We start from the raw sequence: 22,466 nt of genomic DNA, 5'->3' as shown, positions 1-22,466 counted from the left end.
GGCTCACACAGCCCCTGCCTGTGCCTGCTTTGCTGGGGTGGGTCGGATCTCTCCAGGAGTGAGGGAACCCTTTGGCAGCCACTGAGGCGTTCCCAGCCTGAATAGCATGTGTTGTGCAAGCCACTGCTTTTCCCTTTCAGCTCATTAGTCAGCCATGGCAGGATTATGGCCTCCCCTTTTATCCTGCTGCAGCTTCCCACCCTGCCAGCAGCTGGGAACGGCCGCCAGCTCGGCCTGTATAAACCCAGCCTGTGTTTTGCACGTTTCAGGGGTTCCCGTGTTCAGCAGTGATGAACTGACTGGGGAGCAGTTCCAGGAGCAGCCCAGCACCTCCCAGCAGTGCTGTGCTCAGGAGTGATTGCTGGAGCACAGGGTTTGGGTGAGCACAGGCAGGACCCATTCAGGTGGCAGCAATCTGATCTTTCTGACCCAAAACCACAGCCAGCAGCCAGGCTGGGAAGGACACACACTGTCAGCGGCAGCCTGGCAGGGACAGCACAGAGGGATCTGAGGTCTCCATGGATCTCCTGGATGAAAGGGCTGGAGCAGGGGGAACCAGCTGAAGTGAGGCCAGGGCTGCTAGCAGGCCTTTCTTTCCCTTCTCACTGTGATCCCCCTTCCCTTCTCTCTAGCATCACCGTGTGGCCACCACGTTCACTGGGAGCCACACACACATCCCAGCACTCTCCAGCCTTAAACACTCATTTACTACAAACCAAACAGCCCGAGCTGCTCTTTTATTAACTCTCAAGGAACCAAAGGCAAGAGGTTCTCCTTCAGCACCCAAACGCAGCAATTCAGCCTGGCACAGGCAACTTCTGCCTGTCATCCTCCTGCTTGTGCCTCCACAGCAGCTGCCTCTTGCCCTCAAAGAGCACGATGCCAGCAGCAATAGCAGAGTTCAAGCTGTCCACACCTGGCACCACAGGAATGAGCAGTCTCTTCCCCCCGGTGCTGGCTGCCAGCTGCAGTGCAGCCGGGCTCAGGCCCTGGGTCTCCCCTCCGATCACCACGGCCACTGGAGCCCGGGCCCAGTCCTCATAGTAATGCTGTGCAGCCAGCTCTGGGGTTGCTGCTGCTCCCTCCTCATGCTGGTGCTCAGGAGCAGCCTGAGGGCTGGGTTTCACAGGAGCTCTGGGGCTGGCAGCAGCAGAGGCAGCCGTGCCGGCCGGGGCGTTGTTGTCGGCCACGCAGACCTGGGTGCCAGCAGGGAGGTTGGTGGGAACACACTCCCAGTCCAGGCTGCAGGTGATGGGCACACGGAAATGAGCCCCCATGCCTGCACGGAGCACCTTGGGCTCCCAGGGATCCACACAGCCTGGCAAGGAACAGGGAGAACAGTGACAGCACAGGGATTCAGCAGCCACACAACCATGCCTGCCCCTCCTTACAAACTGAGGAACACCTTCAAACACCCTGCTGTACCCCCAGGCTACTCAAACTTTTCTCTTACCTTTGGTGAGCAGCACTTTCTGACAGCCTGCTCCTGCTGCAGATCTCAGAATAGTCCCCAGGTTCCCTGGATCTCGGATGTTGTCGCAGATGAGGAGCAGTGGCAGGGAGTTGGCGAGCTGAGCTGCAGGGTAGGACATCTTGGCAGGGTCAGGCTTGGAAAAGATGCCTGAGGAAATGAAGTGTGACAGATTTATGACTGACCCAGCCCAAGGAGAGGCCTGCTCTGAGAGGGTTGGCCCAAATCTCACTAAAGATGTGCTGGAGGAAGTGTTAGGAAAAGCACCACCTAAAGGAAGTTTGAGCACAGTTCGTCACTTGGAAGAAAAACTTATTTTCCAGCAGTGCTATGTCTAAGGAAAGGTTTTTAAGAGAGTCATTATCCTAAATATGAAAAGTTTCCCTTTGGGCAGTTTTGCAATTGTTTCAGAGGTTACTTACCTAGAAGCCCCTGAGGAGTTACGAGATCAGACCAGGTCTTAATGTCTTCAAATTTCACCTTAACCAAGCTGGCTCGTTTTATCTCTGCCTCAGGCAGCAGCTTCAGGTGCCCCACGGTGCTGAAGAAGAGTGTCTGTGGCACAGCTCCTGCCTCCAGTGCATCCTTGATCAGCCTGTGCCCCTCCAGCAGAACCTTCCCGTGATTATCCCGAAATTTCTTCGACTTGGCAATAGTCACCACTTTTCTGTGGAGAAGTTATTCAGAGAACATGGCTGTGATGCTCACAACACCTTCAGTCTGACCTTCACCAGCCCCTGAGCTTCTCTGGGAGGTCACAAAGATGATGAGGGATGGAGCACCTCTCCTAGGAGGGAAGACTGGGCGAGCTGGTTCTGGGGTGACCTTTAGAGCAACTTTCAGTACCTGAAAGAGAGCTGGTGAAGGACTTCAACGAGGGGCTGGAGTGCCAGGACAATGGAGAATGGCTTTAAACTACCAGAGGGCAGGATCTGATGGAATATTGGGAAGGAATTCTTCCCTGTGAGGGTGGGAGGCCCTGGCACAGGTTGCCCAGAGCAGCCATGGCTGCCCCATACCTGGAAGTGTCCTAGGCCAGGCTGGATGATGGTGGAGCAGCCTGACCTGCGGAAGGTGTCCGTGCCATGGTAAGGGTGTCACGGGATGGGCTTTAAGCTCCTTTCCAACCCAACCCAACCATTCCCCGGTTGTGTGAAGCGCTCCCGGTACCTCCAGCCTGGCAGTGCGTGTCTCCCCCTCCCTCCCAAGAGCCGAACTCCCCTCCCGCCCGGTTCTGAGGGGCAGCACGGCCGGGCCGCGCTCCCCGCGCTCACCCCAGCCTGCGGTCCCCGGGCGCCGCCTTCTCGTACCACAGCCCCGGCGCGGCCGCGCCGCGCTCCACGGCCGGCGGCGGGGGCGGCTGCGGGGGCTCCCGGGGGCTCTGCGGCTGCAGCACCCGCACGGGGCTCCGCCGCAGCGCCCGCACCCCGCGCCGCCCGCCCGGCCCCGCCCGCGCCCCGCGGGGCCTCAGCAGCGCCCGCCACGCGCGGCCCAGCGCCGCCATCGCGGCGGCACCGCCCCCCGGCGGCACGCTGACGTCACCGCGCACCCGCGCCGCCGCGTGACGTCACGGCCGCCGCCGCCATGGCCGCCCGCAGGGCGCTGCACTTCGTGTTCAAGGTGGGGGACAGGGCGCGCACGGCGCGGTTCTACCGGGAGCTGCTCGGCATGAGGGTGAGCGGGGACCCGGGCTGCGGGGCGTGGGATGGGGAATGGGAGTGGGAGTGGGAATGGGGACTGGGAATGGGGAGGTGGGGATGGGAATGGGGAATGGGGAATGGGGAATGGGAATGGGGAGTGGGAATGGGGAATGGAAATGGGGAATGGGGAATGGGAATGGGGATGGGGAATGGGGATGGGAATGGGGAATGGGAATGGGGAATGGGGAATGGGGATGGGAATGGGGAATGGGGATGGGAATGGGGATGGGGATTGGGGATTGGGAATAGGGAATGGGAATGGGAATGGGAATGGGGATGGGAATGGGAATGGGGAATGGGGATGGAAATGGGGATGGGGAATGGGGATGGGGAATGGGAATGGGGAATGGGAATGGGAATGGGGAATGGGGAATGGGGATGGGAATGGGGATGGGGAATGGGGAATGGGGTTGGGGATTGGGAATGGGGAATGGGAATAGGGAATAGGGATTAGGAATGGGGAATAGGAATGGGGAATGAGCATAGGAATGGGGAATGGGGATGGGAATAGGAATGGGAAATGAGCATAGGAATGGGAATGGGTATTGGGATGGGAATGGGGATGGGAATAGAACTGGGAATAGGGATTGGAGTGGGGGTGGAGTTTGGGGATGGAATGGGAACTGGGGATGGATGGAATGAGGAGTAGGGATGGGGAATGGGGATGGGAATGGGGATTGGAGTGGGGATGGAGTTTGGGGATGGAATGGGGAATGGGAATGGGGAATGGGGAATAGGGATTGGAGTGGGGGTGGAGTTTGGGGATGAAATGGGAATGGGGATAAGGATGGAATGAGGAGTAGGGATGGGGGTGGATGAGGGATGGGGATGGGAAATGGGGATGAAATGGGAATAGGGACTGGAGTGGGGATGGAGTTTAGGGATGGAATGGGGAGTAGGGAGTGGATGGAGAATGAGGATGAGGATGGGAATGAGGATGGAAACAGGGATGGAAAATGGGAATGGGGATGGGGAATGCAGCCACATCCTGCCCATGCTGGCCCCGTCCCTGCCAGTTTCCCCAGGCCTTGGGAAGGGGTTCTGGGTTGGGACAGGGTGATTTTCGGGGTCCCTCCCGCCCCAAGCTCTGTGTGTCTCTCCAGGTGCTGCGGCACGAGGAGTTTGAGGAGGGCTGCAAGGCCACCTGCAACGGGTGAGTGCCCTGCTGCCCTGACCCCAGTGCCAGCTGCTAGCTCACACTGCAGTGAGGGCTGGCTTGTTTCTAATTAAATTGCTTCCCTTGGAACCTGCAGCCCCCCACTCTGTGCAGGTGTGGTGCTTACATTGAACATAAATACCACACCTAAAGAGTGAAAATTATCTGTATCCAAATATTTCTAACCAGGAACTATGTTCAGTTCCACTGATTATTTATATAGGCGTGGCACTGTCAAGGTTCTTGAGTTAAAATTCCCTCCTGGTAGCCCCAAAAGCTTTTGTAAAGATAAAGGGATGAAAGAAAGAAGAATAGGAACACATTTCTTTCTTAAAATCAGGAATCTTACAGTTTGGTGCCCTTTCCTATGCAGCAATAAGGAAGTGATTATATAATTGCAGCTAATGAGCAGCCTGTGCTCTTAAAGCTCAGAATGTTAATGAGGTAGAATTGCTTTTATCATATGGCAGTGAATGACACCCTGAGGTCAAATCTGCTGTGATTGCACTCTAGAAATGCAATTCCTCCTTGAAACACAAATGCTTGGCAGCTCTCAGTGGTTACTTTTAATACTAATGACATTAAAATATGGATAATATGGATATTCCAGCCCTTATGATGGAAAATGGAGCAAGACCATGGTGGGCTATGGACCAGAGGACAATCACTTTGTGGCAGAGCTGACTTACAATTATGGGGTTGGAGAATATCGCCTGGGCAACGACTTCCTGGTGAGTTCCACTCCAAGCAGCCAAACCTTCTTGGGATAAGCTGATTTACTTTAATAATTAAAAGCTGGTTTGTCAAATGGGTTGTACCAGCTGCTTTTTTTTAGTGCTGTTTGGTCACTTAAATGCTTTCAGTGTTGCTTTTGTGGTTGTCTCTGAGTTGGAAGAGCAGAAACCAGAGCAGATTTCTGCTCACTTAAGGTTTAGGAAAGATTTATGGAGCTCTGTTTCTCCTCTGTGTGTAGGACAGCTGGTATTTGCTGCCAGAACCAACATGAAATGCTGAGCTAAGAAGGACTTGCTGCAGGAAAACACTCTTATATTATTAATCTTTTTTTTTGTGATTTAGTGGCTGGCAGCAGATGGAGATCTCGTGTTTCCTGTGTGAAAACAGGTGATGTCTCTGCATCCACCCCATGGGTTTTGTTGTGTCCTCTCTAGGGCATCACTCTGGTGTCCAGCCAGGCTGTGAGCAATGCCAAGAAGATGGGGTGGCCCCTCAAAGAAATCACCTCTGGAGTCTTTGAAACTGAAGCCCCAGGAGGATACAAGTTCTACCTGGAAGACAAGGAAAAGCTCAAGCACGGTGAAATATTTACCTTTACTGGTGTTCAGCAGAGATTTACCAGTGGGATGTCAGAGTGTGTTTATTTTGATGGCATTTTATGAAACAGAACACTTTTATATTGTTTCTCTGTTACTTCTCAAGAATGCAAAACCGTGTTTAAACCTATAATACATCTGTAGCTAATTTGAAATTCTTGCAATCCTCAAGATCCTGTGTGGAAGGTCACCCTGGGTGTCTCAGACCTGCAGAAGTCTGTGAGCTACTGGTCTGGTTTGCTTGGGATGAAAATATATGAGAAGGATGAGGAGAAGCAAAGAGCTTTGCTGGGCTATGCTGATAACCAGGTCAGTCCTTGGAAAACTCACCATAAAAACTTATTGTTTCTTGAGAACAGAATCATAAAAGGAAAAAAGTTCTTTATTAAAGAAACTGTTCCCTTAATTATGAGCACTTTAATTGAAGCTGCATACACTCAGCTGTGTTTTTAGAAAAACCAAAGCTGTGGTTTGCTCTGGTGATTCTGCCGTGTTGGGGAAGGCGTGGATGGGGGATTTTGGAATCACCCATTTGCTGGAGAGTCTCTGCAAGCCAGGCTGGGTTTTTGGCTGTTGCAGTGCAAGCTGGAGCTGCAGGCAGTGGGAGGGGCAGTGGATCACGGGACAGCGTTTGGGCGCATCGCCTTCTCCTGTGCCAAGGACGAGGTAACAGCCCCTCTGCCCCCAGCCCTCCCCTCACCCCACAGCAGGGGAAGGCAGCCTTTAGTGTTCACAACATCCTCCTGAGCAGACAGCTTGTTTTCCTGCTTTCAGCTGCCAAACATTGAAGCCCTGATGAAAAAGGAGAATCAGAAAATTTTGACGCCTCTGGTCAGTTTGGACACTCCTGGCAAAGCCACGGTGCAAGTGGTTATTCTGGCTGATCCTGTGAGTAAAACTGGTTAAATTTGGTTTGAATTTCTCCTTGCCACTGGTTATAACTGAGCTGCCTCCTTTCAGGATGGCCATGAAATCTGTTTTGTGGGAGATGAAGCGTTCAGAGAGCTGTCCAAGGTGGACCCTAATGGTGACAAGCTGTTGGATGCTGTAAGTGACTGCACATTCATTTTCTTCCTGGTTAGAGACACCTGTAAAATCCAGTTTTCATTCCATGTTGAGTTTTTCCTAGAAGAAAATTGCCCAGGCTTGGTAAGGAAAATAAATCAGTTTTTAAAGCTCACTTAGTGCCCTGGGTGGAGTTTTCCATCCCTGATTTTGGGGTGTGGTCACATTATTTGCTGTGGTAGAGAACATTGGTTTTCAGTGGCTAAAAAATAATTTATCCCTCCAGAGAGCTTTCCTCCTGTTCTGACCACATCCACACTTGTCTTTGTGCAGGCCATGGCTGCAGATAACAGTGACAAGTGGTTTGCTGAGCACAACATGAAGAAGGTTTCAGCTTAGCTGGAGGAATGGACTGGGCTGCTCCTCTGTGCCTTGGAGCTCTCCCAAGAAAATGCCAATCCTGGTTAAGGTGCTGCCTTCCCAATCAGAGGGTGCTGGGATGTCCCATGGTGGTTTTCTTGGGTTGTCTCTGGCCTGCTGCTCTCTCCCTTCCAGCAAATCACATCTCCTCCTTCCAAAAAATGGGGCTGGGCAGCAAAGGAGCAGCTGAGCCCTTGGCTTCAAAAACAGATCATCAGTCAGGAAAACCTCACATTTCTGTGTTGTGATACTTGAAAGAAAGGCTAACAGATATGTTATTTTCTGATTAATTAATTTTCTGATTAAATTGCTCTAGCTGTCCTTTATTTGCAGGCTAGAGAGGAGATTGTGAGTGGCTGCTCCCCCTCTTCACTGGGGTGTGGGAAGCTGGAGCAGGGAGTGCATCCCTTTATTGGGAACAAAGAAATGATCTTGCCAGACCATGTGAATACTGCAGTCCTTGTTTTCATTCCAAGGTGTTTCCCCAGCTTTCAAGGTGAAATGTCCACTCAGGAAGCCTGTGGTGTGTTTCTCACTGGATCCTGGTGGTGATACCATGGTTTCCAGCCCTTCTCAAGGAGATTGCCACATTCCAGGAGGGAGCTGAGGCTGTGCTTTGGGGTTTGGAGCTGCACTGTCTAATGAGGTGCCAGGGGGAAGCTTCAAATAAGTTTTTAAATTAGCTTTTGGTGAGACACTGCCTTTGGAAATAGCAATTCATGGTTTATTCTGTTGGAATGAAGTCACTCTGCTGGTGGAATCAAAGCTGGGAATACAGGGAGTCATTCCTGGCATTGTTTGTGCCAGGTATGCTGCCTGCCTTGTCATTTTCTTGATGAAAACGTTAAATAAAATACCATAAATCAGATTTTCATCATGAAACTGAGATGAGTTTCACAGAGAAAATCGGGCAGTGTAGAAAAAACCCTCGCTGCTTTTTGTCCGAGCTTTTCAAATCCGCTTTAATGACGGTTTGGAATCCTATTGGTCAAATTAAACGTGTTGATATTGAGTAATTAATGAAGTGATAAATTAATTAAGCGCAGCTCCGCGCCGCCAGGGGGCGCTGCAGGTTGGGGGCGCTGCGGGTTGGGGGGAGCGGCTGGCCGCGTGACGTAAGCGCGGCGCCGGCGTGACGTCACCAGGCATCGCCGGCGCCATGGAGCCGGCGGAGCGCGGGCCCGCGATGGCGCCGGGCTGTCCCGCGGGGCCCTGGGCCGTGGGCGAGGAGACGGCGATCCTGCACGGCGGCTTCCTGCTGGCCGCCCGGCTGCTGCAGCCGCGGCCGCTGCGGGAGCTGCGCAAGGCGGACTGGCCCCGCGCCGGGGTGCCCATCACCGACGCGCTGCGCGAGATCGGCGAGCGCTGCCCCTCGCCGCTGGGGCTCTGGAAGAAGGAGGCCGTGGCCATCGTCTGGGCGAAAATCCTGCTGCCGGCTCCTCCGGCCGCGTCGCTGGAGTGGGGCTGGAGGGATGATGGGTTCTTCTCGGTGGGAGCGATGATCCCCGATGTGAACCACACCGCTCTCTTCGAGCTGGTGAAGGCGCTGGCCGTGCCCCGGCTCTTGGTGCAGCTGCTGCTGGCGCTGCCTCCAGCTGTGTGCCGGGAGCAGCTGGAGAAGCTGGTGGAGTACATCTCCAGCGAGACATCCCCGTCGGACATCAGCTTCTTCTTGGACGTGTGGTGGGAGGTGATGAAACACCGGGAGGGACAGGAGGATGCGACGGTGTGTGCGTTCAGCGCTCTCATCCACCAGCACGGGGCTGAGCCCTCCCTGGAGGATGGGCTGCAGCCCCCCAAGAGGTTCAAGGGTGACCCCGGGAACCCCCCGGGGCTGCCCGTGGTGCTGCTGGAGGGGTTAAAGCAGATCCGAGGCAGCATCGCCCAGCCCCGCCTGAGGTGCTACGCCCTGGCCAACCTGGCTGAGCTGCTGAGCCTGTGTGCTGGGCTGGGGCCGGGGCACAGCCCCCTGCCCATCACCCAGCACCTGGCCAAGCTCAGCGCCCTGGTCAGCCTGTGGAGCAGTGACACTCACAGCCAGTTCCACCCCTGTGAGCTGGGGGAGAAGGTGAGGGAGGCAGAGAGAAGCACGAGCCTCCCGTCCCTGCCCAAACCCTCTCGTGAGGAGCTCTTTGGTGGCTTGGAGCTGCTCTGCAGCTTGTTGCAGGCCTGGGGAGAGGAGCTGCAGGACACTCTGAGGGGATCTGAGGAGCTCTGCTTCGAGAGCTACCGGCTCCTGGACACTCTGAGCAGCCTTGGGAAGAACCTGGATTTCCTCCTGGAGACTGGAGACCTGGGGGAGGGCGAGACTCAGGTGCTGTTAGAGCTGACCCAGCTCACCAAGGCCTTTCTCAGGGACACCAGTGCTGTCCTGAAGGATTTGGACACCAGCCTTGTGCCTTCAGTTGCCATGGCAATCATTGCACACAGGCTGGACCGCCATGTGGACATGTGCTCTGTTTTTGCATCTGAAAAGACCTGGGCTTTTTCAAAGGACTGGGTCGAGTGCCTGGTGACAAACAAAGCTCTGTTCCAGAACCCTGAGCTAGTTTTGAAACTGCTGGAGACGCTGGTGGACTTTGCCATGTCCCACCATGACGAGGAGGCCCAAGAGCTGCAGATGCAAGTGACCAAAGCCATTGTGGAGTGTTACACTGAGCTTTCACTAAGTGACAAAAACAAAGTGATCTCAGGTGTCCTGGCATCCTGGGGTGGCCAAGGTCTGTCCCAGAACGTGCAGGTTGTCAGGGAGGGGTTCCAGGAGGACCTGAATGTGACTTTCAACCAGATCACCAAGAGTGTGTCTGATGAAGGCCTGAGCAGGGCTGTGGCTTCCATGGCCAGGCTGACTCTGCTGTCCCCCGAGGCCACAGTGAAGCAGGTTTGTCATCTTGCTGTGGTCAACCTTGGAGCACACCAGTTCCTTGCCCAAATCCTGTGCTCCTTCCCAGCACTGAGCTTCCTGGAGAGCCACGAGGATGCAGGCAGGGCACACAGCCTGGTGCTGAGGTGTCTGGAGGAGGCAGTGTGGGGGAAGCTTTCCACGGCGAGGGAAGAGGAGCAATTCCTTCAGTTCCTTTCCTTCCTCATGCAGCCAGGCTCAGCCACCCCGCTTGTGTCACCTGCAGAAGTGACCAAAGCCTTTGTCCTTCCCTATTTGAAGTCAGACTCTCCTCAGATTGAGCTGAGCCTGCAGATCCTCAGTAAGGTTTTGGGAATACCATCCTGTTCAGAAGAGCACTGGATCAAATCCTGCCACCCATTCCCACTTCTCCTCAGCCTCTGCAAACTTCTGGATGGTTACACCAAGTACTGGCATCAGCCTAGGGAGCAGCCCTTCCCTTCCCTGGAGACCAAGGACCTGGTTCTGAGCATCCTGTGCCAGCTGTGCGAGCTGGTGGGACCAGAGGCCGTGCCCTCCTCGGAGCTGTGGGTGCAGTCTCTGGCCTGGCTCCACAGGAAGGTGGCATCGCTGGACTGGACCGTGGGGCTCCGTCTGAAGAAGCTTTACGGGGATCACTTCAAGAACGAGGTCCCAGCGACGCTGTTTGAGATCTGCAGGCTGCCCGAGGCCGAGTGGGCGTGGCAGAGCTGGCCAGCCTACGGGCCGGGCAGCGGGCTGCTGGCCTGGATGGAGTGCTGCTGCGTGTCCCCTGCGCTCAGGGACACCATGCTGGCGCTGCTCACCCTCAACGTGGACGACCCCCAGGAGGTGAATCTCTTCAGCAAAGGCTTCCTGGTGGCCTTCATCCAGGTGCTGCCTTGGTGCAGCCAGGCTGAGTGGAAGAGGCTGGTGCCCGTGGTGGAGCAGCTGCTGCAGAGGCAGGTGCTGCACGTGCCCTACACGCTGGAGTACGTGCAGCACATGCCCCTGCTCAACCTGCGCCCCTTCGCCTGCCACCTCCAGCTCTCCGTGCTCTTCCTCAGGGCCTTCCAGCTCCTCTGCAGCTCCAGCTGCTCCACCTGGCTGCCCCCTGAGGCCTGGCTGCATGTGGTGCAGCTGTACTGCTCCAGCCTGACCGACCTGCTGGCCTCCATCAAAGCCACGGCCGGAGCCTCATCCCAGCCCTGCGTGCAGGAGGTGTCCTTCATCTGCATCCAGGTGTTCTGCCACCTGCTGCACGTGGCTGCCATGCTGCCAGCTGGGGGCTGTGAGGAGCCGCTGCTGGTGGTGGCCCTGGAGGTGCTGTCACAGTATGAGGTGTCCAGCAGGGCTGACACGTCCCCGTGTGCTGCTCTGCGCAGAGCCAACGAGGGACACTTCCTGGAGTCCATCACAGACAACGTGGGGCACGAGGAGCTGCGCAGCACCCTCCTGCAGAAGCTCAGCAAGCTGGGAGCACGCTCAGAGCACTGAGCTGGACGTTGTAAGATCTGTAATAAACCCTTATTTTTGTTTAGAATTTATTCCCTCCCTGTTGTTTTATCAGTAGAAGTAGCCCTATAAAGATGGGGTAGGAGGAGCTACTTCGGTTTTCCATTGGAATAACTGGGCACAGCTGTTCCTGAGCCAAGCTGCCAGTTCTGTGGTTGCAGCCTTGCCTGCTGGCTCTCTGAGTTTACACAGCAGCTTCCAGCATCGAGGAAATCACTTCCCTCTGGCTGCTTTGCCACCAGCCCTCTGCTAGTCCCAGGAGAATTGCTGGTTTTGCCACGTGCTGCCAGAGGCTGGAAAGCAAGTTGGAGGCTGGGAAGCGAGTTGGGTGAGTTCAGGACAGGGCAGGAGCCTTTGGAAATCCATGTGTGCTGCTCCTGCCCGGAGGTGGGGGTGCAGCAGTAACCCCACATGTAACACCCCCACCCAGCAATGAACGGCACGTGGAAGAGCCAGCCAGTGGTGTGACTCAGAGAGGAAATCTTTATTGGTCTCCTGATAGTAAATAGGGCAGTGTTAGTGCAAACTGAGGTGCCTCATTGGCTGGAATTTTTTTGTCCTTACATAAGGCACATTTTTCGCAATGAAAACAGTGAGATACAACATCTGTAAGGAGTTGCAAGCGGTTTGTAACGTCAGCTGGTCTCGGTGGTTACTGTGACTTTGGTTACTGTGACTGCAGAGTCTCTGCAACAACATCCACCGGTCGGAAGAGACCCAGAAGAGCAGCCGTGGTTGGGATGAGATCCAACACCCAAAAGATCCATGTTTCCCAGAGCCTGGCTGCTGGTTTCAGACAGAATGGAAGGCACAGAGTGGTCACAGGTCTCTGGGCATGGGGCTGTGCCAGTTCCCTGCCCTGGAGCAGGCACAGCAGGCTGCAGGAGGAGGTGGCTGGTGCTGGCTGCAGGGAATGAACTCGGCTGTGGTCTGATTGCTCACACCCTGTGGTGCAGGGCGAGCTGGGGAGCCTGTACCCATTTTGCTGTGGTTAAAAGTGGAAATGGGCTGAACTGGTGAGGGACAGCTCGGCATCCTGCTCTGGGGTTGCTGGTTCCTTCTGTGCAGCCCCAGTTGTGTCCCTGGCAGCCCCATGGGGGGTGGGATGGGGCAGGAGGGTTCCACTGTACAGGTGTTGCCAGGGCGTGGTGGTGCCAGCTGGAGGGCAGAGCAGAGCAGGGTGTGCCAGATGGTTTTGAATACCTGCTGAGGGGATGCAGGCCAGATAAAAGCAGCTGTGGTTAGGGGAGGGAAAATGGCACCCCCTGCCAAGGAAGGGCTCTGCACAGTGCCCTGTGTGTTGGTGAGACACGGATTGGCAGGTTCCTGTCCCCATCCTGAGACAGCAGAATCATTCCCCTGTCGTGGCGTGAGCTTCTGCCCTGCAGCCCTGCAGGGATCACAGGAGTTCCCCCAGGACTGGCAGACAGCTGTAGTGAAAAGCACCCTCGGGTTGAGTGGAGCTTGAGCCCAGCAGCAGCAGCAGGTGAGGTGCACGTGGGAGGTCAGAGGCCAGACAAGGCTGTAGTGTAGAGCTGCAGTCAGTGAGGTCAGGAAGGGCTCTGCAGAGCTGTGCTGCAGCTCGGGCACAGCTCCCCGTCCCTGCTGCCGGCCGCTCCTGCCCGCCGGTGTCCGGTGTCAGCGCCGGGGGGGCTGGAACAAGGAGCAAACTCCTCTCGTGTAACCCTCGGCTCGGCAGAGCTGCATCCCAGAAGGAATGTCGTGCTTCCAGCCCGGCACACGAGGCACTGGTGTGGGAGGAAAGCCTTCCTAGCCCAGGCTGGCGCTGCCTGCACGGCGCTGGAGACCGGAGCTGCTTCCAGGGGGAAGCGCCGGGGCCGCCCCTGTGCCGCTCTCAGCCCCGTTATCGGCTCCGGTGGGCGGGAGAACCGCCGTAGAGGCGGGCGGCCTTGCGGCAGATGAGCCGGAACCAGTAGAGCTGCGGGGCGATGAGCGAGGCGTTGGCGATGTTGCAGTGCAGGGGGATGCGGAACGGCACCAGGTAGAGCGGGATCCCCACCTGGCGGGCGTAGGCCGCGTACATGAACGGGAACAGGAGGATGCGGCACAGGAAGAAGGTCACCAGGACCAGGATCCCGTTCACCTTGTGCAGGAGGGTGTCCTGCATTTTGAGCTGGGGGAGGAAGGGGGTGAATGTGGGGTGAGCAGCGCCCCAGTGCTCCGGGAGATGAGCATCCAGGAGGGCTGCAGGTGGGGTGGGAAGGGATGGAGGAGGACACAGCTGGGAATGAACGAGGAGAAGGCAATTGTCACCAGCCCACAGCACAGCTCCCAGTTCCAGGATGCCACTGGGCATGCTGGTTACTGGGGGAAAGGGATGGGACACAGGAAAGCAGCATTACAAGGGAGATTTGGGTTACAGCTGTGGGGCTGCCCCTCTCTGAGACACCCAGCTCAGCACTGCCTGGAGAGGGGCTGATGAACTGCTGTGGGCTTCCCAGCCCTGAGCCCCATCCCTCCTCACCTACCTGCATGAGGATTTTGCCCAGGGATACAAAAGGTGTGCTCAGCTCTGCTGTGAAGATGCAGCCCACGAAGAAGTCCCCCAGCTCTCCCCTGAAATGCTGTAAAGAAAGCCACACTGAGCACGGGGCTCTGCAGAGAGGTGGCCAGGAACCAACACCCAGCACGTGCAGGGGGCCCTGGGGTCCTGCAGCAGCCCTCACCTGGGTGATGGGGGTGAGCACGATGAGGATGAAGAGGTGGTGGGTCACCATCAGCCTCTCCTGCAGCAGGAAGCTCCACACGCTGGCCAGCGAGTGCTTCTTCTCCAGGATCCCCTTCTCCTGGCTCTTGTGCCAGTGGCACAGGTACATGACATAGATGTCATAGGTCATGTAGGGAACCAGGACCCAGACATACTCCACAGCCAGCCAGTGCCTGGGGAGGAGCAGCACACACAGAGGCATCACAATGGCTCCAAGCACCTCGTGAAATGGCAGCAATTTCAATGGATTTTGAAGCTGAAAGGGGGTGAGTTTTAACTCTGTTTGGCTCAGCAGGTACAGGCTGACCCAGAGAAAAGGTGCCTGGTACGTGTGGAGGACAGATCTCCTTGCTGACCCCGCTGCTGCTGGGCTGTGCCAGGCACTGAGCTCAGCCTGGCCAAGCACAAACACGGTGCTAACCCAGGATCCTGATTAGCCCCACACCAGGTGTTTGCTGCACGGGCCAGGGGCGCAGCAGTTTTTGGGATCCAGCACCAAGCTGATGCCTCTGCACAGGTGATCTCCTCCCCTAAGCCCTGGGACCCCCAGAGCTGGTGCTTGGTGGTGGAAACCCCTAATCCTGCGTCTGCCCTGCCTGTCAGCTGGCTGCCTAACCCAGGGAATGTTTGGGAAGCACATGGAGAACTCAGAGTTAACCAGGGATGGCTGGCCTGGAGTTTGGAGAGTGAAGCACAAAATATCCAATATAAGCAATAAACCCCCATGAGGCGTTTGTCAGTTGGGAAATAATTGCAGGCAGCTGCCTGTTCCCAAAGCATGTTGGAATCCTGGTTGCACAATCTGGGCAGCAGCAAGCCCTGCTTTACAGGGACACCAGCCTCCTTAAAAAGTCCTGCTTGAAACCACACTGATTAAAAAAAATTAAATAAATAAAAAAGACAAAACCACCTTATGTTGTTACTTGGAGAAATGTAGCTTGAGGCTCAAATATTTTTGCTTTCCTGCCATCCCAAGAAAAAATTAGTTGTAGGAGTTCCTGCTCCAGAGGGAAAGATGTAAGTGGTGTGAGGCACGGGTGGCAAGTGATCGTGTTTGTAAAACTTGCCCAGGGCTTTGGAGGGCAATTACAGCACCAGCAATATAACGATTGTCTGCCTCTGTAAATAAATTGGCAGATTTTACTGCAACCTTTGTGATGCTTCCTGGCTCGCTGTCTTGCTGTCATTCTCTGAGGTCTTCCCTGCTGAGCACTGGGCTCAATTTCCTCCAGATTCAAAGAAAATCTAGGTCTCTGCCCACAAAGTGTTTGCACAGAGCCCTTGGCCTCGAGTACACCCAGGCAAGCAGACAGCTGCAGGGGAAGGAGGGCTGCTGGCAACACCTTCTGTCTGTGTGGCTTTGGGATCCTTCATCTGCCTTATCTATACAGCAGAAATTTTATTTCAGAGCAAAAAGGTAACTCATAGACTGCCTGGGTTAAGCAGCTCTGAGGAATCTGGATAGATATCACTACCTAGAGCAAGGCAAGATAATTCATATCTGTGTATTAAAGACAGGTCTGCTATGACCAAGGTCATAAAATCACCCTTAAATCGGTGTGTGACAGTCAAATTCCAGCTCGGCATAATTATATTCTTCCCTCCTGCAATCTTCTCTGCTAGTCTGGATAATAGCTCTGTTTTTAAGTCTTCTGACCCAGATTATGCTATCACTCCTCCTGAGAGCCACTTTTGGGCAGTTTATCTCAGAGCACTGAGGACAAGGCAGCAGGATTTCCCTTCAGAGCAAACTCCATTCTGACTTTACCATTTCTGGACTCTTTCAGAATCCTTTTGGCATGCCTTGATGCACCTCTGAAATCAGTTCTGACTCTGTAGGAATTTCAGCTTCCAGCGAGGAGACTCCCTACCCCTTCAGAGCTGCTGATGTCTGTATTTTTCTCTCATATACAACCCAAGTTACTGCCCATCCTTTGGAGGAGATTGTGCTGGCAGAGCCCTCCTGAGCCTGAGCAGGCTGCTGCTGTTCAGGGGGTGTACAGCCAGCACATTGCCCAACCCTTCCAGCCCCAGTCGGGGAAAGAGGAACACGAAACTGGTTTTCCTCTCCCCTTTGCAAGGCTTTGGCAGAAAACCCTCCAGCCGAGCTGGCTGGGCACACCCTTGGCAGTGGGACAGGGGGACAGGGTGGGCTTTGGGTTACCTGTCATGCACCACGTCCTTGCAGCTGAGGACAACCGTGATCCCTGACACCGTTGCCATCGTGGCTTGGACCGTTGACACCAGCCTGAAACGGAGAGAGAGGAAAGGGCTCACCCCAAACGTGACCCCACAAAGATCCCAAGGGTGGCACAGACACCCACAGGGTGCACACCCCAGGCGAGGACGTGTTGGGGTGGCTGTGCCGGGCGCTGCCTCCCGGGGGAATCTTGCCAGGTCCCGTCCCTTCCACCCCCGTGGGTCGGTGGGAACGGCGCCGGTTCCCCGTGGGCAGAGGAGAGTTGCACCGGAGCATCTCCGCCCCGACAACGGTACCGCGGTGCGGGGCTGAGATACCCGCACTCGGGGGGATGCTCTTATTTGGAGGGATGCCCGCACTTGGGGGGATGCTTTCATTTGGGAGATACCCGCACTCGGGGGGATGCTCTTATTTGGGGGGATGCTCTCACTCGGGGGATGCTCTCACTCGGGGGATGCCCGCACTCGGGGAGATGCTTTCATCTGGGGGATGCCCGCACTCGAGGGGACGCTCTGCCGCCGGTCCTCGCTCCCCTCGCGGGATCTGGGCTCGGTACAGCCAAGGATCGTCCCCCTGAGCGTCGCCGCCCCCCGAGTCCAGGCTCACGGCCGGCGGGACTGGGTGCTCCTGGCCCGCCCGGATCGCTCCCGGTCCCGGTCCCGCTCCCCATCCCGGTCCCGGCGGGTCCCGCCGCGCTGCGCGTCCCTCCCGCCGCTCCCGCCCGTACCTGCCGCTGAGGAGGATGCGATCCTTGAGGCTCCATCCCGGGGCGGCCCAGCGCAGCAACCGGATACAGAGGATGAAGAGCCCCGGGAAGAAGGCGGAGGCGAGGGCCAGCGTCCGCCACATGGGGACGAGCGCTCTGTCTCCCGCCGCCGCTTGTCACCAGCCGGCCGGGCGGCGGCAGAGCCCGGCTCGGCTCGGCTCGGCTCGGCCTGGCTCGGCTCTGCTCGGTTCGGATCGGCTCGGCTCGGCTCGGTCCGGACCAGCCCCGCCGCTCCCGCCGCCGGGACGCGCCCGCTCCGCCGGGCGGAGGCCACGCCCCCGTCCGGTCAAGCTCCGCCCACCCAGCGGGACCACGCCCAGTCAGACCCCGCCCCGGCGCCTCAAGCCCCGCCCCCGCGGCCCCGCCCCGCCCCGCGCGCTGCCGGCGGAAGCGGCGCCGCCATGGAGGAGGACGAGCCGGAGCTGGAGGCCGGGCTGGAGGCGGCGCTGGAGCTGGCGCCCGCCGTGCAGGCCGCCATCGAGCAGGTGCGCCGGGCGGGTCCCCCCGCTCAGGGGACAGGTGCGGGCGCGGCGCGGGGCCGCTCGCTGAGGGCTCACGGCCGGCTCGGAGCCCCTCCCCGCCGGTTCCGGGCCTTCAGTGCCGGGCCCGGGGAGCCCCGGCCCGGCCGTGCCCGGTGTGTCAGCCCCGGGCGGGCCCGCGCTGGGCGCTGAGCGGGGCTCGCCGTGTCCGTCAGTGCGGGGCTGGCCGTGCTGCGGCTTCTCTCGCTCGTCGCAGCCTTAAAGCACTCGGGGCCTGTGGCTCGGCCGAAATAAGGATAATCGGGATGTCTTGGTTTGGCTCGTGGTTTTTACACCCAGAGGGTGCCGGGCACTGCCCAGCTGCCCAGGGCATGGGCACGGCCCCGAGGCTGCCGGAGCTACAGGGATGCCCAGGCTGGGATTGTTGGGGTGTCTGTGCAGGGCCTGGAGTTGGGTTTGATAAAGCTTGTGGAGCCCTCACAACTCAGGGAATTCTGTGATTCTGTGTTCCAGCCTTCCCTGAATCCCTCATGGCACCTGGAGCCCATCAGAATCCCGTGAGAGCCCAGGATAAAACCGTGGCTCTTGTCCTCTGTGGCACTGCCTGCAGCCCACCCTTCCATCTCCAGCACAAGTCTGGGCAGCAGCAGTGTCTGCCTCACAAAATAACACTCAAATCTGATTTTGCACTTTGTTCAGTGTTGAGGCTTGTGGGTCACTTTTGGTAGCCTTCCTCAAAGAGCAAGGGGAGGCCTTGGGAACTGGTAAATTAAATGGCAGCTTCTAAAGGAGACCTGGAGCCTGGCCAGAGGAAGAATCCTGCACTTACAGACATGAGTTTTTGAGCAGTGGAGGATCCACCACATGCCTGGCTGAATTACTTTAACAAACAGTAAAGCTGTAGGAAAATATTCACATGGGGAGATGTTGAGGATGACACCACCTGCTGCTTTCCAACTTCCTCTCTGGCACTTCTCAAGCCCAATAATCCTGTTGTTCTTGTCAGTGTTCTTTAACCAGTTTTGGGCAAAACCTGCCCATTCTAGTTAAATGAGCAGAGCTGGCTCAGCTGCCCTGCAGGAAGCAGGGTGGGGAGCACAGGCAGAGCTGGTGCCCCACCAAACCCAGAGCATTTCTGATTAATGGGTTGTGACAAACTCCTGGGAGTGACAGCTCCTGCAGCTGCTCCAGCTGCCTGCAGCACTGATCCCTATCTGCAGTTTGAGTGGAGTTCCTGAGCAGCCTTTATCTCCCATCTCACCTCTTGTTTCATCTGCTCTTAGTACTTGTGGAGATCTGGGGTTTGTGGCATGGAGTTTGTGGATTTGGGGTTTGTGAGCTGTGAGCAGGAGGGGCTGGGTGTGATGCTGCAGTTGTGCTCTTAGCATGGGGTGATGTCAGAACATTTTCCTCACCATGTTTAAATGCTGCCTGCTTCTCCTCGGCCACAGGAGTGACAGGGAAAGCTTCCCAGGAGGGCTGGTTCAGGCAGAATTTGCCTTTATCTCACAAAATCGCTGATTTTACAGTGCAAAATGTGTGAAACAGCATAAATGCTTCAGGTGCCCAGGTGTGAAGGCTTTCAGTGAGCAGGGGGATGCTGTGGGGTCAAATTTGCTTTTGGATGTTGGCTGTGGAATGCAGAGCTGATGGCTCTGTAAATATAGGACAAATATCACAGAATCATGGAATACTTTGGGTTGGAAGGGCCATCTCATTCCTTGCATGCCTTGCACCATCCCAGGTTGCTCCAAACCTCATCCAGATGACTTTGAACCCTTCCAGGGATGGGACATCCACAGCTTCAGTGAGGTAGCAGAGAAGGGAAAGCACAAAGCAAAGTCGTGTTTGTGTTGTTTGAACTTCTGCGGACAGATGAGATCTGTTTGCACCACAGCTGCTCTTTCCCCCTTCCCAAATCATTCAGCAGATCGTGTTTCTGTGAAAAGTGGCAAACCCAAGTCTCCAGAGAACTTGTACAACCACTCCTTAATTCATCAGGTTTCCTGTTACAGGGCTGTGGAAAGCAAACCCTCTGTCTGTCACCACGAGGCCTGGCAAAGCTCTTGCCGAGAGCAGGGCAGAGCCTCAGCTTGTTCCCAGACAGCAACAAAAGCATCACAATGCTTTGGGGTGCATTAGTGGCTTGTGTGTCTTGGGAACTCCTGGATGGATTCTGCCAGGGCTGTGTGTGGAATCCTGTGTGTGATTTATCTGTGTTTATCCAGGCTGATATCCACAGGGATTTTGGGAAGTCAGAGCCCTGCAGAGGATGTGGCTGCTCTGCTTCTGGTCACTTGTTAGAGAAATGCTGTGAAACAACTGGAAGCAGGTGCTGAAGGGATTAAAAGTAGTAGAAAAGTTACAAAAATTACTGATGGTGGTTGATTGTGTTTGTTTTCCTCCCTCTCCAGATATTTCCCAGCCAAGATCCCCTGGACAGAGCAGATTTCAATGCTGTGGAGTATATTAATGCTCTCTTTCCCACTGAGCAAGTAAGTAATGTTCTAAATACTCTCAGACTTTACTTTCACACTTTTTACTGTCAAATTTTACGTCCACCCTTTACTATCAGGGTAACCTGGTAGCAAATGACCAAAGCAGTGTTTAAACCTGTACCCAAACCTTTTATTTTAAACACTAGCACAGGAAATAAAGCTTTAACAATAATCACTTCTTAAATTTGCAGCTCACAGGGTTTGCTGTCATTATGTGTTCTCTTTCCACCCAGAGTGCTTGCTGCAGTTAAAATCCTGCTTTGATCTGTAGAAATAAATTAATTTTCTATGTAGATGGAGTAAATTTCATATATATCAATCATTAGTGAATTGGGGATTTCAGCCAAATCAGGCAGGTGTTGCCTGTACAATGTCACAGGAGAGTTTGACCTCCTATTGTTTCTTTTGAAATTTAAAGAATGAGATTGCTGTGGGCCCACATCCCTGTTTTGTGTTCCCAACTTCAGCCCCAGGGGGAGTTTTGGATGAACCTCTTGCAAAACAGAGATGTTTCTAAGGTGAAGTTTGTGTTGTGAGGCTGCTCCAACATTTACCACTCAGATCCTCTGCAGCACTGGTGGTTTTTGGCTCACAGCTTTTTCTCATGTTGTGGCTTGGCTTTTTTCCCTTTGCCAGCAGTGAGGAGCAGTTTCCCCAGCAGTGCCCTCACTGCATCTCATCCCAGCCCATTTTCTGCTGTCTGGGCTCTGCAGGGGGGTCTCAGCCAGAGGCAAAGGCTCTGTCCCCATCCCCACTGCCCACTGGAGGTCACTGTCACACAGTTTTGCTGACAAAGGACAAGGCAGAGCTCAGGGATGGGGGAAGCCCTGAGCCCTGACCTGTCTTTTTCTGCTCTTTATGATGGGACAGAGAAACAGCTGAGTTGTTGTCTCAGTTCCTCCAGCTGTAAAACAAAGCCATTGCTTTCCTCTTCCTCAAGACCCCTGTGTGATGAAGTGTTTGTGATCACACCTGACACATTCCTCTGTAAAACATTCACCATTTCACTTCTCTCTGATTTTTTTTTTTTTTTTATAATGTTCCAGTCTTTAGCAAACATTGATGAAGTTGTGAACAAGATCAGATTGAAAATAAGGTAAATATTTCTCCATTTCATTGCATCTCAGGTGGCCTGGACTGGTTATAACCAAGGCTTCATAAATGCAGCTTTTGTGCTGCAGCTGACAAGATTTAGTTTGTTTAAAAGCCATGGATAGAACCAGCCTCAAGTCTAGTAGTGACATAGAAACAATTATGATTTTTTATATTTCACTTCTGTTATGTGTCATTTAGGCTGTTTAAGCTGATGGGTTGCAAAGTTCAGCTTTGAGAAACAGTAAGAATCAAAAAGTATTTAATTATTAATTTTATTACAGTTTGAAGGCTGAGTGAGAAAACTACCCAAAAAACTCAGCTGCCAAAAATTCAGTGTTTTTGGGGTCAGAATATAAATTGCTAAAATTCTCACTCTGTATTTTTGAATTGTCATTATTGGTTCTAAAAGTATAAAATAAACAAGTGTTCATGATGTACTTAAATTTTCTGTGCTGGCTGATATTGCCAACATGAAATGATTGAGACAGCACTTTGATATGTGGGAAGTTGAAATGCAAACAGACAAGGGAGAGCTGACAATATTGCTTAAGGGAACAGGAATGCAAGAAACCCTGGTTAAATTATTTTTTTGCAACAGGATTTTTAAATTGTGCAAGATAGTGCCATTGAGCAGAGAGGGAGGGGGGAAAATAATGAATTTAGCATTGGTAACAAGAGCTTTTTTATTTCAATTGGTTCTGTAGCTGTCAGGATTCCCCCAGTTGTTTGGGTCAGGCTCACTGAGGCTGGGTTTGACACTCTGGGGTTTTTCTGCAGGAGGTTGGATGACAACATCCGAACTGTGGTGAGGGGCCAGACCAACGTGGGACAGGATGGGAGGCAGGTATGTGCAGCCAGGAGTGCCAGGGCTGCTCAGCTTGGGGTGTCCCACTCAGGAGTGGCCCTGGCAGGCAAAACTCCCCTGCTGCTGTTGCTGAGATGTTTCTGTGCCTCTCACACTGATGAGCTGCTCACTCAGCAGCTCTTCTGACCTGCCTCTCCCTCTGAAGGGAAGTGAATGAGGAATTGGTTTAAAGATCAAAAGCAGGAGGTCTGTGTGGCACTTGGTGACAAAATGAGCAGCACTGGACAGGTACAGGTACATTAGATCCTGGTGGGGATCAGTACAAGGCTGTTTGTCCTTTCCACTCAGATGTTTGCTGGGGTGTCCTGAGTTGTTGGTCACTGTGCTGATCACTGGCTGCCATTTCCTCTTGCAGCTCCTGTTCAGCCCTCAGGTTT

The 22,466-nt window shown here is 54.8% G+C and overlaps 5 protein-coding genes across 6 annotated transcripts in view; 3 read left to right on the top strand and 2 right to left on the bottom strand.

Annotated features, from left to right (window-relative positions):
- Window positions 1-704: 704 nt before the first annotated feature.
- MRM3 (mitochondrial rRNA methyltransferase 3) lies at window positions 705-2,978 on the bottom strand. Its single transcript, XM_056506968.1, has 4 exons — window positions 2,746-2,978; window positions 1,894-2,138; window positions 1,454-1,621; window positions 705-1,318 (listed from the first exon to the last, which is right to left on the bottom strand). The coding sequence occupies exons 1-4, from the start codon at window positions 2,973-2,975 to the stop codon at window positions 798-800; spliced, it is 1,164 nt and encodes a 387-aa protein (XP_056362943.1). The 5' UTR covers window positions 2,976-2,978; the 3' UTR covers window positions 705-797.
- A 39-nt stretch (window positions 2,979-3,017) lies between these two features.
- GLOD4 (glyoxalase domain containing 4) lies at window positions 3,018-8,099 on the top strand. The gene is made up of 9 exons (XM_056506971.1): window positions 3,018-3,145; window positions 4,275-4,324; window positions 4,938-5,058; window positions 5,497-5,641; window positions 5,831-5,967; window positions 6,238-6,324; window positions 6,433-6,546; window positions 6,619-6,705; window positions 6,997-8,099. The coding sequence occupies exons 1-9, from the start codon at window positions 3,056-3,058 to the stop codon at window positions 7,060-7,062; spliced, it is 897 nt and encodes a 298-aa protein (XP_056362946.1). The 5' UTR covers window positions 3,018-3,055; the 3' UTR covers window positions 7,063-8,099.
- A 32-nt stretch (window positions 8,100-8,131) lies between these two features.
- On the top strand, window positions 8,132-11,486 carry GEMIN4 (gem nuclear organelle associated protein 4). Its single transcript, XM_056506963.1, has one exon. The coding sequence runs from the start codon at window positions 8,243-8,245 to the stop codon at window positions 11,438-11,440; it is 3,198 nt and encodes a 1,065-aa protein (XP_056362938.1). The 5' UTR covers window positions 8,132-8,242; the 3' UTR covers window positions 11,441-11,486.
- A 432-nt stretch (window positions 11,487-11,918) lies between these two features.
- Window positions 11,919-17,441, bottom strand: TLCD3A (TLC domain containing 3A). The gene is made up of 5 exons (XM_056506976.1): window positions 17,114-17,441; window positions 16,351-16,434; window positions 14,146-14,359; window positions 13,948-14,043; window positions 11,919-13,592 (listed from the first exon to the last, which is right to left on the bottom strand). The coding sequence occupies exons 1-5, from the start codon at window positions 17,233-17,235 to the stop codon at window positions 13,323-13,325; spliced, it is 786 nt and encodes a 261-aa protein (XP_056362951.1). The 5' UTR covers window positions 17,236-17,441; the 3' UTR covers window positions 11,919-13,322.
- A 74-nt stretch (window positions 17,442-17,515) lies between these two features.
- VPS53 (VPS53 subunit of GARP complex) overlaps window positions 17,516-22,466 on the top strand; it is a 62,691-nt gene continuing 57,740 nt past the window's right edge. Inside the window, exons 1-4 of one of the 2 annotated variants that reach the window (XM_056506965.1) lie at window positions 17,516-17,637; window positions 20,046-20,126; window positions 21,176-21,225; window positions 22,002-22,068. In XM_056506965.1, the coding sequence (XP_056362940.1) occupies window positions 17,554-17,637; window positions 20,046-20,126; window positions 21,176-21,225; window positions 22,002-22,068 (282 nt within the window). In that variant the 5' untranslated portion in view covers window positions 17,516-17,553. The remainder of the gene's footprint in view (window positions 17,638-20,045; window positions 20,127-21,175; window positions 21,226-22,001; window positions 22,069-22,466) is intronic. The other variant, XM_056506964.1, reaches the window with a different exon arrangement.

Source organism: Oenanthe melanoleuca, chromosome 19, assembly GCF_029582105.1.
Source record: "Oenanthe melanoleuca isolate GR-GAL-2019-014 chromosome 19, OMel1.0, whole genome shotgun sequence".
NCBI classification, from domain to species: domain Eukaryota; kingdom Metazoa; phylum Chordata; class Aves; order Passeriformes; family Muscicapidae; genus Oenanthe; species Oenanthe melanoleuca.
The sequence above is the reverse complement of the archived record's forward strand: the minus strand, read 5'-3'. Positions and strand labels throughout refer to the sequence as shown.